The sequence below is a fragment of the Barbus barbus genome, assembly GCF_936440315.1.
Source record: "Barbus barbus genome assembly, chromosome: 28".
In the NCBI taxonomy this organism is placed as follows: domain Eukaryota; kingdom Metazoa; phylum Chordata; class Actinopteri; order Cypriniformes; family Cyprinidae; genus Barbus; species Barbus barbus.
In genome coordinates, this window is record NC_136756.1 from 22430241 (window position 1) to 22443577 (window position 13337).

At 40.5% G+C, this 13337-nt stretch overlaps 1 protein-coding gene across 1 annotated transcript in view; it reads right to left on the reverse strand.

Moving 5' to 3' along the window:
• Positions 1-4099: 4099 nt before the first annotated feature.
• The window catches only part of LOC306847995 (ELAV-like protein 4), a gene marked incomplete at its 3' end in the record, with an annotated part of 63299 nt that continues 54061 nt past the window's right edge, over positions 4100-13337 (reverse strand). The window contains exons 6-8 of the mRNA XM_079382292.1: positions 10387-10612; positions 6748-6786; positions 4100-4427 (exon numbers count right to left, since the gene is read on the reverse strand). Of these exons, the coding sequence (XP_079238418.1) occupies positions 4100-4427; positions 6748-6786; positions 10387-10612 (593 nt within the window). The remainder of the gene's footprint in view (positions 4428-6747; positions 6787-10386; positions 10613-13337) is intronic.

Here is a 13337-nt window from a genome sequence, read left to right on the forward strand (position 1 = left end):
TTTTTAATTAAAAACTGTGTGTGTTTTTAAAGCATGTCTGCTTGTAGTATTTGAAGGGCAAAGAGTTGCAGTAATTCTCCAGGAAGGAAACAGGGGGCGCTGTGCTCTCATATCTCACTACATCACATCTGTCTGTTTTGTATTACAGCCTTGGAGAGGATATGCTTAATGTAATAATCTACTGGAAGTTTCCGTGCCTCTCTGCCAATCTCAACTTTTGTGTGAGTAATAACGCTGGCATTCACGCTCATTGGGATAACTGATCAAATTCTTATCAAAAAGGTGCAGCTCAAGTGACATTTGGTGCCTCCGGGGTCTTGAGAAAATGAAACTTCCCAGGAATATTTTCAAGATTAGTGGGTATTAGTTAAATCACCTCGTGTTACGTGAGGAGCAAGCCTATTTTTCTTGAACACAACATGGCAGCACACAGCTTTCAACACCTTATTTTATTGTCCCAACATTCAAAAGTACAAATAATTCAAACACAACAGTTTTATGAAAAAGAAAAAAACATTTACAGCAAGTATTTTTTTCCATATTTTGTTTCCAGTTTCAGAAATGACCTAAACTAGCAAGGATAACATGAAGTCATTCATCGCAGTAATTTGATTCGTAATAAGAATAAGGATAATGAGAATAATATTAATCATAGTAACAATAATCAATAATCGATAGATAAGGAATAACGTAAGTAGGAGAGACCAGCTTGGTCTGGTGAACTCTTTTTTTTTTTTTTTTTTCATCTTTTTTTGTCTTTAAAGATTTATAGATTTTTCAGATAGTAAACAAACACATTTCAGGAGAAAATGAATTATGACAAGAGCCTTGTTCCTCACTTTGCCTTCCCTCCTACACTACTGGCTGATGGGTTCCTATTGGCAGGCTGCCACTATAAGGCGCTACAGGGGGAGAGACACTGCGATATGGGCACGCACTATAGAGGCACGGCCCTGCGTTTCCAACACCCCCGCAAACTCGCGTCCTAGACGCTCTCCCGTGCAGTCATACACGCTCAGACACGCGGAGGGTGATGCCATTAACCAAAAGAGGAGGACATAATGCAGGAAATTTGTTCGTACATCAGAACAACATTCTACTGGGGTCGTTGCATAATTCAAACTCCCAGCCGCAGCGGGGTTTGAGAAGGGCCTTGCCGCCACCGCCGCCGCCCCTTAGAGACGGAGCAGAGGAGGATGGATGGCATTAGAGGTGGAGGAATGTAAGACTGCTCATGAACGTGACTTTTGTTTTTCGTTCTCCAGCATTCATACCGGTCTTTACAAGAGCCGAGCTCTCCATTCAGGAAGTTTACCTCTCAAAATAGACTATATCTTAGAAAATATATAACAGGTGTCATCTATCAAATATTATCTGCTATAGCTATTTTTGTTCAACCAGTACAATCAGAGTCAATGCTTTTTATTCTTTTCTCCTTTTTCTAGAGTGTCAGTGTGGTTTAAATGAAGGTTACATTTCAGATGAGTCGATGAATCATACTAAAACAATGGACACATATCGATCAATCAAATTAGGGCAGCAAAGCCTGACATGAACATCGTCGAGATCCATGAGAAACTACATTTCAGACCCACATTTTTGCATAAAGTTTAATCACAAAGCAACGGTAGTGTGTGGAGGGAGGGCGGGAAGTGGCTTTTAAAACTACACAAACTTATCACAGGTTATATTGAACCAGAACAACTGTTATAACATTCTATTAAGACTAAACTTTATTGAAAAAGATTTAAAGATTTATGTTTAACAAGACAAGAAAAAAGCAATAGCAAATTGAACTATCGGCTAGGTTATGCATAGCGAGTAACTGTTTCTATTAATAAGGGAAGAGCCTCACCAACCCTCTTAACATTTTTTTCGTTTTTGACTTTAAAATTTTTTTGTATTGTAATTTTGATATATTGGTACAAAGCACAAACGTACTAAAATTTCTCAGTGCACAGGACTAATGGAAGAGCGTCTCCCCTAGTCATTTGTTCCCTTTAGCTCAGAAAGACCCCCCTCCCTGTACCAGAATCACGCAAAAACACAGACAACATAAGAAAGGAACAAGTAAATAAATAAATAATCGAGATAAATAAATAATTTAATCAATGAGACAATCAATCGATCAATAAATAAATACAGATTTTTCTCAAGAAGCTTTTTGTTCGATTTCTTTTGCTGCGGCGGTAAATCAAATAAATCGATCCAATTTTTCAGTTCTTTTTTTGCGTTTTTTTCTTTATCTTCACAAGCGACATGACAACATATTAAACAGGATTCCTCACGAGTTTTTCTAAGTAACTGAACCATCACTTCATAAAGTTTTCATATGAAAAAAGACAATCCCGAACGAAAAACAGTGACAACTCAGATAGATATAGATATTGGAACAGAAAATGTTGACTATATATCATCTATTTGTACACAACAAAGAAAGACAAGTCGTAATAGATCCTTTGAGGAAACAAATACTAGACTAACAGAACTAGCTAATTATCGCTGAATTTCGACAAACGCTGTACACTCAGCAAATAACCTAGAAGTAAGCAAGCAAAAGGAACGTCGTCGTGGACGCCCGAATTTGTTCGTTTGGGTGGCGACCGACGATGGCGATTTTGAAAGAATAAACATCAACGAAAGAAGGAAAACAGCAGCTTAATATAATGCCAACATCGAAATTTTCTTTTTTTTCTCTCTAAACAACACGAAGAACAACAAAGTTGGATATTTAAGATATGTGAACCATGTAATATAGCACCTACTGTTGATCGCTAAAGGAAGTACATCTCGAATGCGATATCACAAAATCATAGCGAATTAAACGTAACCATGTATATGCTGTCCGAATGGAGAAAGAAGTGTGTGCGCGCGTGTGTGTATAACTTTATTACTTATATCCCAAAGACGGATGGTCTAACGTAAATGAGTGGACGATGAGTGGCCTTGCTTTGGGCTCTTGACTGTGAAGATGTGGTTGGCCTGGGAAGACCCCTCTCCCTCTCCTATTGGGTATCGCTGTTGAATAATTACTGCTATGAAAAATTACCTGCCTGAATTTGCATCCCTTGATAAATTCTTCCATCTACAAAATTCTTCCATCGCCAATCCGGTTCTCCCCGAAAAACAAACGACCTTGGATCCTAAAAAGTACCACGGCAGAACGAACAAGACAAGGTGGCACCTGACCCCTCCCCCCGTCCCTAATTAGCCAGTCAAAATATTTTTCTCTTTTTTCAAATCCAGATTCTTGTAAAAATTCTTCAATAATTATTTTAATCATTATTTATAAAAATAGATCTTCTTTCTCTTTATTTTTTCATTTTTTCTAAACGCATTTTCAAGCAAAGAGATTTTCTCTTTGGCAACAGTGTGTGTGTAGGTTTTTTTTTTTTTTAACGCAACGTGTCATCAGGAGCGCTAGCCCGTCCCTTCCCTCGCCCCTTCCCCCTGAATCCCCAGTGAGGACAGACGTGTGTTTTGTTTGCAGTACAAAACCAAAACTATGCTAGAAACATCTTCTGCATTAGAGAAAAGGGATGGCCTCATCCCTGTCAATTCATTTTGGGGATCTCTAACAATTTACACCAAAACAAATGAATGAATGATCACCGATTTTTTTTCTTCTTCTTTTTTTTAAAAAGAGCCCCCTCCTGTTCTCTTACCAGGGAGGCGTTATTCTAACGACAGTGGATCCGGATTTAAAAAAGAAAGAAAAAATCCTGAATCGACACCAAGAGAGTTCGATCTAAAGAAGGACATTTTCTTCTTCAAAATAAGGGCGGTCTGGTTTTGCTACTGTTTACAGAGAAAAAAAAAGAAAGAAAGTAAAGACAACCACGAGAACTCAAGAAGATATACAACAGAATCCCTGTACCACTTCCAGGGTCTCCAAATAATGAATATTCTCAATTTGTCATTTTGTAATACTTAGGCAACATTGGCTTATAGGTCCAAAGTTATATTATAAGCCATATCCAGTTCTTTTTTGTGGGTTTGTTGGTTGGGTGTGTTCCTGTTTTGAGTAGCTGAGTGGGCAGAGGTGGGTTTTTAGTATTAGAGGAGCTGTAAGGAGCTACACAAGTTATGGGAAGGGAGTTCAGGACTTGTGGGTCTTGTTGGTCTTGAAAGACACTTGCAAGACACGGTCACCCAACCGATACCCATTCAGACTGGCGATGGCCATGGCCGCTTCGTCGTAGTTCGTCATGGTGACGAAGCCGAACCCCTTGCACTTGTTGGTGTTGAAGTCGCGGATCACCTTGACGTTGTTGACAGCGCCGAACGGTCCGAAGAGCTGCCACAGAACGCTCTCGTCCGAGTCCGGCGACAGGTTGTAGACGAAGATGCACCAGCCTGTTCCTGTGTGACCGGGGATATTCATCCCTACTAGACTGGTCATGCTATCGATGGTGATGGGGGAGAACCTGCAGGACGAGAGAGAGAGTGAGGAAGATGCGTAAGTCAAGCTGCCATTAGCCAAACTTTTAGCTGACTCTTCAAGGGTAGCGCTAGTAATTTCAGTGCCACAATCTTTTCAGCCTGTCTAACTATCTGCTCCTTGTTTTTCAGGCGGAAGGCAACCGGAGGGTGTTTTTGAATGCCGAGTGAAAAGGTGCCGGGTGCGGGGGCCGTGCCGAAGCGACGGGTGCCGAGACGCAGGATCTATTGGGGAACTAAATTACAGGAACTCTGCACATTAATACCATCGAAATTAATCAGAGATTTCGTATGCAACCGAGTAAATCTGCTCTCATTCTCCTTGTAATCTTTCCATTCTTGCCTTTTTTTTCTCCCTCATGATACAGAGATTTGAATGCTCAGTTGATTTCACTTAATTGCCTTTCTGCTTAAAGGAAATTTCCACTTTAAATAAAAGGTAAATTGGATAAAAGGTTAATTTCGTGTGCCACCTCTCAAGGAATGACTATAGGCATTATTGGGGTGTGCTTTAATTGAGATTTCCGCTTTGCTGCCGTCGTCGTCTTCAAATCCGAAAGGTTTGGGGAGGGGGATAGGAAGCTGCCAGCGAGCAGAAAATGGAAGCGGCGCTTTCCAGCCAGCTAGCATGGGGAACAGAGTGTATTCCACCCACACCCTCTGCCGCTCCGCAGTGTGTGACTGTGATCGATAGCACTGCACGGACTACAGGGCCAGCCAATTCCCTGCTTCTTGTTCTGCCAAGAATTACTCAGACGTTTCATCTGCGTTTTAGCCCGTTCGTCCTGGCAGAGTCAATACATCTGTCTCTCTCTTTCGCTTTTGTGTCCTGTCGCTTGTGTCTCATTATGTAAATGCAGGCTATAATGGTAAGTCTGCTCACTTTGTGCCTTTTGACTTCAATTATGCTGGTATTTCTGTGTAAATAATGAATCCGTAGCCATTATTCATCGAATATGGCTTTGTGGTAATTTGGATGCCAGTCATCTGCGGGCGAGCGGGCGAGGGTCGGACTAGCGGATTGCTGACACAGAGGTGTCTGGTGACTACTAGGGCAGGGCCGAGCTCTGTCTGTTGTTCGAACTAAGTCGAACAGTTGGACGAGGAGTTGCATAGCAACAAGCGACTGACCTAGAGCCATCCCACCCTTCCGAGCTGCCCAACTTCACCTAGCGATGCTCTCTTCTTCAGACTGGTCTTTGTTCATTAATTACCTTCTACGGCGTGCTCTGTGAGCACAACGCCTCCCTAGCCCCCCATCGGTTTCATCTCCCCTATTTACAGCGAGTGTAAATAAAAAGGAATCTTTCGTCTCATCATTTGTTTTGAAAGACGCCGCTGCCTCGTTTGCATATCCTGTTTCATTGTTGCACTTCCCGTTACTTGTCAGATTTTGCAAAAAAAAAAATGTTTTCTTTTGGGCAGCAATCATTAGATTCTGATCAGCCAGCGCCAAAACGCAAAGGACTTTTCTAGAAAGAGGAGAAATCTAGTAAATGCGGAGCCTTTAGTCTTAACAGAGAGGTATCTGTAAAAAAAGAAACGTGCACATTGCACAACCTTTCATGCTACTCTCTCCATCTTAGCCTTGAGTGTTCGAGGGACATCAAAGTGTTTCCGTAGATACTAAAATATGCAACAAAATGTCATAAGCACTAACACATGTTCAAAAGAAGCCTTTTCACTACATCCACAGCAGCACAAAGCAAAAGAACATGAGCAAACCCAACTGATCAGAGGCTCCTAAACCTGCAGTGAAACGCTAAATTTCCTGCAGGGATCCAGGTGAGCTGTCACCCCCCTCCGTCTTGCTCTAGACCAGCTCATTCCAACAAATAAAATGGAAACAAGTAGACGAAAAACATAATAGCCTTTCATCGATCCATTGCATTTTAGCTGTTATACGTAATGCACTGGGAAATGTACATAATTTTGTTCAATTGTTGGCAGCGTGTAACCATGAGCTGGACGGAGGTACGGCTTCAGCCCCTGAATCCTGTGGAAGCCACGCTTCAAAACAGGAGCTACACAACAATAAAACACAAAATACCAAAACGGAACTCATAAAAAATTTAGAATCATCATAATCAAACACTACAAATGATAAAAGATACTTACACTTTTAGGGCTAAAGATTGGTTGGTTGAAATAAAATAAAAAATAATCAAGTAAAAAAAAAGGCAAAAGAACTAAAGAGAAGGGAAAAAACCTTGAACTGAACTGAATGCATGTGATTTTCAAAAAGAAGGGGAAAAAAAATCATACTGTCAAACATGGACATCTGGCATTCGGTGAAGTTTTAATTACCTCTTAACGCCATAGGCCATATTAAGCAAATTGTCCAGCCTGTAAAGAGAAGGAGGGTTCTGGGGTTAATGCCAGGCAGATGGTTGACTCACTCAGTGGAACTAATGCTACATCCCTGCCTCACTGAAGGAAGACGCCCATCTAGCGATGGGCCATTACACTGTGCTGCCCCATCAGGCATCTCACAGAGTCAATCATACATCCAAAGAACAGCAGACTTGCAGCAGCACTAAAAGTAACAGGAGGCCACTTGAATGCCTACCCAGTTATTTAGCCTAACATTTATTTAGTCCTAAAATATTATTCACTACATCATTTATGTAACATATATACAAATAAAATTGCAATAGGTTGATTCTAATTATTTAGATCAAATAATATATGAAGAGTTCAGATGCAAAAGCCTCTAAAAGCCTCTAAGCATTTTTATCAGGCTCCTATGTGTAGGTTCAGTAGTTTCACTTTAATCGCAATGAATAGGTGCTTTTCATTGCCCTTTAAGTAAAATTGACAAGTTGGAGCTTGATAAAAATGGTCATTTTAGAAGAAAATTTCAAACTGAACTTAGAAGCTTTTGCATCTGAACTCTTCATATATATATATACTGTATGTGTTTTTTTTTTCAAACAATGTGGGGAGTTATAATTAAATTAAAAGGAAGATTTATAATGCACTGGTAATTATTTATATTTACGTATGCTATATTTTCTAATATGATGAATATATCTAAATATATATTTTATTTATATTTTAAAGTTGCTGTGAACAACCCTGAGCTGGAAACAGATCCAGTGGAAGCCATGCCTCAAAAACAGGAACTTAAATTTATTCAGGTAATATATACATATTTCTATCAATTAAGACGTGTTATTTATTTTAAAAAAAATTTTTGGTTACATATTTAATACAATAAAATGAAGAATTCGGATAAATTCGCCCAGAAAATAATGTGTATATTTTGAATATTGTTCTATAGTGACAATTAAAGAATGATTAAAAAGGATATGAGCAAATCGAAAACAAAACTCAAAAAGAGAAATAAATGAATCATATAAACAGATACTCAGAGTGAAATATAACGAATGAATCTTAGTGTCTGAAGACGTGCAGATAATATGCTAGTGTTATGGATGAATTTGGTCTGGGGCCAACTCTCAGCCTACCTGAAAACTTTAATATAAAATGACATTTCAATGAAGTTGGAGGCAGGATGTAATGCAGCATTAACTGGGAGTGCCCTTTCTTCTTCTTGCTGTCTCTTTCTTGTGCGGTCTCTCTATTAGCCCCAGTGACCCAGCGGGCCGGTGTATTATGCTTTCTTTCCCCGTCAGTCATTCTCATTTTAGGCTCATGTCTGTTTGGCTACTCTGTGACCTCCGTCCCTCACTCGGCTCATCCTCGTCTCATTTCCTATTAAAACTGCTGCAAGATGGCCGACAGGGCTAATTACTGCTTTCTCGCATTTCAAACTGAACTTCTCCAGACAAACACACACGTACACATGCTGGCCCTCCCTCTCCGCAGTGGGTCAACAGTTGGTGACTCTGCCTTCTGTGAACTTCTGGGAAAAACGGAGCCAAAATAAAGCGAGGACGTTCAACGTGTCGAGTAATTAAGATGCCAATTAGCCAATTAGGGAGGCATGTTGTTTGTGGGTAAATGAGTTAATTGGAGAGAGGGCTCTGAGGTGCAAGAGCAGGCGATGTGTTAGATATATGCAGGCGTGTCTCAACCCGGCTCGGCCAGGCCTACAGCTTTTCACACTTCCTCTCCAAACACACACACAACACAATGAGGCCTTTGTAAGGCCGACTAATACATGCAAATGGGACTCATCCTTTTCAGATCTCTTCAATAATAAGTGCTTGTGATGTATGAGGAATTAATTACTGATTTCTGTCATCAGTATTGCTGTGCAGTGCTAATTGCTTGACGAGTCCTGTTTATCTAAATAAAGAATCTTTTGCTTTAAAGTAAACATCGCACCAACAGTTCATGTATCGAGGAGATAGACTGTAACTCATCCAAAGTATTTTATATTTATGATACAACTGAATAATTAAATATTTTGAATGGCTCTTATGAGCTGCATACTAGAGTCCATTATGCTTCCATTCATACGACTGTGAATACACTAATGTGTAAAAGTTCAGTATTTCATTTTTAGGTGAACTCTGACCTGAGAATTTGTATAGAAAAAAGGTGTTTGACCAAAAGAAGATGAAAAACATCACAAATTAAAAACCTATTCACTCAATATAAAGAATACATGCTTGAATGGTTTGCACATTCTAAGCTCCATGGTTTGGATTTTTGTGAGAAATTGAAGCCCGGTCTCATGAAACTGCGTATAAATAGTATGCCAAATAAAAAAACAAACTCATGGTATTGATACGTAAAAATGGACTTTGGCGTGCATATGATACGCACGTGTTTGGCATGCATATAATGTGCAGTTTTCACGTACATATGATACGCATCTACCCCACAACCCTAATCCTATCCATTGCGTAGCATATACACGCCAAAGTTACTTTTTGCATATCAATACCACAAGTTTTTTTTTATTTGGTGTACTATTTATATGCACTTTCTTGAGATCGGGTTGGAAATTGATATTTTAACATTTCAAATTCCTTATGTATTACTTTGCTGTAATTATTTCAGCAAAAATACTGTAAATTTCTTTGAAAAAAAGAACTTACCCCAACCTTTTATACGGAATGTATTATAACATTATATCCTGTTGCTTAATTTTCAAAGTAAGTTTGCATACTTAAATTGCATATATAAGCAGTGTTCAAAAATCTACTAGTTCAGCATATACAGATTTGCTTAGTTTTGATTAAACTAAGAAAAATGTGTTCTTCATGTCCTACAAGCACAAAAGCACTAAGTTTCATTATGCTAAATGGCTAAAGCTAACACTATTGATACTATATCCAATGTCTGTTTGATTGTGAGTTGATATCTGTAGCTATTAAGCAGTAAACTTTCACTGCAAAATGACCTTATCTATTTTGGCAGGCTTTGCCAGCTCAAAGCTCATAAGACGTGACTCATAGTTATCATAATATGTGAATTAGCCTGCGAGGAAAGGAGATCTTAAGAAAAGTCCCAGCAAGTCAACGGCAGGATCAGAAGGTGTTGTTATTGTTGCCTGTGACTAACTATATGCGTAGTGAGGGGACACGGCAGAGAGAATTTATTTCACATCGCCTTTAAAAAGGTTGAGAAGCGCTGCCCAAGGCTGTAAAGGTGTTAGCTGCCAGAGCTAAGTTATTGCTGGCCTGCTGAACTGAAATGAAAGGAACAGATGTGAAATGAAAGAAGGGGAGGATGGCGTATGAGAAAAAGAAATCAGAGGGACATTGTGAACGACAGAACCCCACTGTCTCTTATCAGTCCTTCGTTTCGGTTTCTTTTCTAAATCTCATTTTGTTTCTGCAGATTTTTGGGAGCAGCTATTCCTCGGTGGTGACGTGACACACACGACTTGAGCTCTACAGGTAACAGTTTCACAATCCAGACACCTATTTTGCCTTGCTATTCCACCAATTTTTATGTGAGTTTCAAAGGAAGCTATGTAAGAAAATATACATATTATTATTATTATTATTGTAGACTGATTGTATTTACCTGAACCTCTGCGCTTGGTGGTGGAGGGGTCCCGGGTAGCGGCGGTTGGGGGATTGGTACAGCTGTGACAGTAGCGCCTGGCTGGTCTTCTGGCTGGGGTTGTTGGCAAACTTCACCGTAATGGGCTCGGCGGCACCTGAGGGCTTCTGTCCATTCAGACCCTTGATGGCTTCCTCTGCTTCTATCCTCTTATCAAAGCGAATAAAGCCCACACCCCGCGAGCCACCTGTGGGGCCAGCACACCAGAAACAACACACCATACGCTTACTGGCTTTATCCGGTCTGCAACAGCAACATCAATGATACGTTCAAGTCCTCCTGGAAAGTTTGTATTTATGAGTTGGAAAGCTGTAATTATGGTGGTTGGAGCAAGATGGTGATGCACCTTTTCTACAAAAATTTCAGGTAGATTAAAAAAAAAAAAAAACAGAATGCACATCCATTGCATTTGACATATTTTCTCACCGACATGCACCCAACTCAGAAACTCTGGGCTTATAGGAACAGTTCACCCAAAAATGAAAATTTGCTGAAAATTGACAGGCCATCTAAGATGCAGATGATTTTATTTCTTCATTGGCACAGATTTGGAGAAATTTAGCATTACATCACTTGCTCACCAATGGATCCTCTGCTGTGAATGGGTGCCGTCAGAATGAGAGTCCAAATAGCTGATAAAAACATCACAGTAATCCACAAATAATCCACATGACTCCATTTCATCAGTTATTGTCTTGTGAAGTAAAAAGATGTGTGTTTGCAAGAAACAATTCCATCCATACTTCAAACCTTATTAATACTTCCTGTTATTAGTGAAAAAAGTTGCCTCATCTGAAAACAATCCAAAAACAGTTCTAAACAAACTTGTAGGTGGATTTTGTTGTGAGAGGACAACAGTGGATGGACTTTTTCACTGGAGGAAGCCTTATTATGGATTTTGGCCAGAAGCAACAGTTTAAAATTAAAACTCCTTGTTATTACAAACACGCAACTTTTCACTTCACAAGATGTCGATTAATTGTGCTTTATTGTGCTTTATTGTGATGTTTTTATCAGCTGTTTGGACTCTCATTCTGACGGCACCCATTCACAGCAGATGATCCATTGGTGAGCAAGTGATGTAATGCTACGTTTTTCCAAATCAGTTCCAAGAAACTCATCTATGTGCATCTTGGATGGCTTAAGGGTGAGCAAATTTTCATTTTTAAGTGAACTACTCCTTTAAAGAAAGTTAAGTTCTTCCCCACTGGTGTGGTGACCTTTGTGTGTTCAACTAGTAAATACAGTCTTTCCAACATGACTTGAACGCACCAAACACACAAATGCACACACTTCCTGTCTCAGTGTCTCACACACCTTCATTTAGAATGATTAATTTCTATATTTAGAGACCGAAAATGATTCGGCGTCGAAAACGACAAATGACAGAGATATGCAGCCTGTGCGACGGATTCTATTGCTGGTGTCACATTATGCAAATGAGGAGCGATGGAACGGGGAGATTCTATTGGCCGGCCAGCATTCCGGTGCTGTCAGGCAGACGTGTAATTTGTTTTCTTTTCTTCCTGAGAGGATGGGGATATTGTGTGGAGATGCTGTCACCCTGCTGGTGTGGAAATTGAGCGCGTGTGTGCGATGGCCTCAAGCTGTGTGGTCTGCGGCAGCTGACGGCCACACGCCGCCTCATGGTATGAAGCTTGTCCGCGACATTTCCACGGTTTCCAAGGCGATGGTTTTGACCGCTACCTGGAAGTAACATTTAAAAGAGCCTGGCTTACTGGGAGGTCTTTTATTGGCTTGGTTTTTAATGAGACGATCCTTCTGCTCTGAGGAGGTGCGTGTGGAGATGACTTGCCAACAGGGCAATTTGCATAATACAATGAACACATATTTGTGTGTGAGCGTGTGTGTCTGCTCTCTGCTTTCTATGTTGTCAGTTCGTTCTCCTCTCACTCTCTCTCTCAGCTGTCACCCGCTAGTATTGATGTTTTTCTGTTGTGCTGCCTGATTGTCTATTCAAATCAGTGTCTTTTGATACGTTCCGTTCTGCAAACAAATATTTGCACACAATCTTTTCAATGCAGTGAGCTTTCATTCAGACTGCGGCTGCATTACTCTCTTTACCTCGCAGCATGAGTCATTCCTGACAGCTTTTCACTTTTCCCTCTCCCTTCCTAAAACCTGCTCTCTTTAATTAGACCGTCAGAAGTAAAGGCTCGAGGAACGAAAAGCATGCATTATTCCAGAGAGTTTAGGATGCACGGTTAGCTTCGTGCTCACCATGGAGTAATGTTGAGGTCAAAGCAGAATCCTTCGAAAGTGGAGCAGAGAGAGGAAACTGGGAATGACACCTCTCTCTGTCTAGAATATATTTGACATGCAACAGCTCAAGTATCTAAAAATACAAGAGATTACACATTCCGTTTCATAAAATTTTGATCCGAAACTAGACGACTTTTTGTTTCTGTCTGTCAGTTTAAGTGTGCAGGAATGAACTGATGGATCTGACATAAACTATATGCAATCTGTGCTTTTGATTGTTTAGGCTGAACACAAACACCGACTTGAGTCCGAAAGCGGGGAGAGGAAGGCATCAAGACATGTCTAAATGTCTTGATGCCTAGGCTGGACTACTGCAATGCTCTTCTGGCTGGTCTGCCATCAAACACAATCAAACCTCTACAAGTGATTCAGAATGCAGCGGCACGACTGGTCTTCAACGAGCCCAAAAGAGCCCATGTTACACCTCTCTTCATCTCCTTGCACTGGCTACCAGTGGCAGCTCGCATCAAGTTCAAGACACTGATGCTTGCATACAAAACGACCACAGGCTCAGCACCCTCCTACTTCCACTCACTTTTACGAACCTACATCCCCCCCCAGAAGTCTGAGATCTGCTAGTGAGCGACGCCTTGTGGTGCCATCACAGAAAGGCTCAAAATTACTCTCCA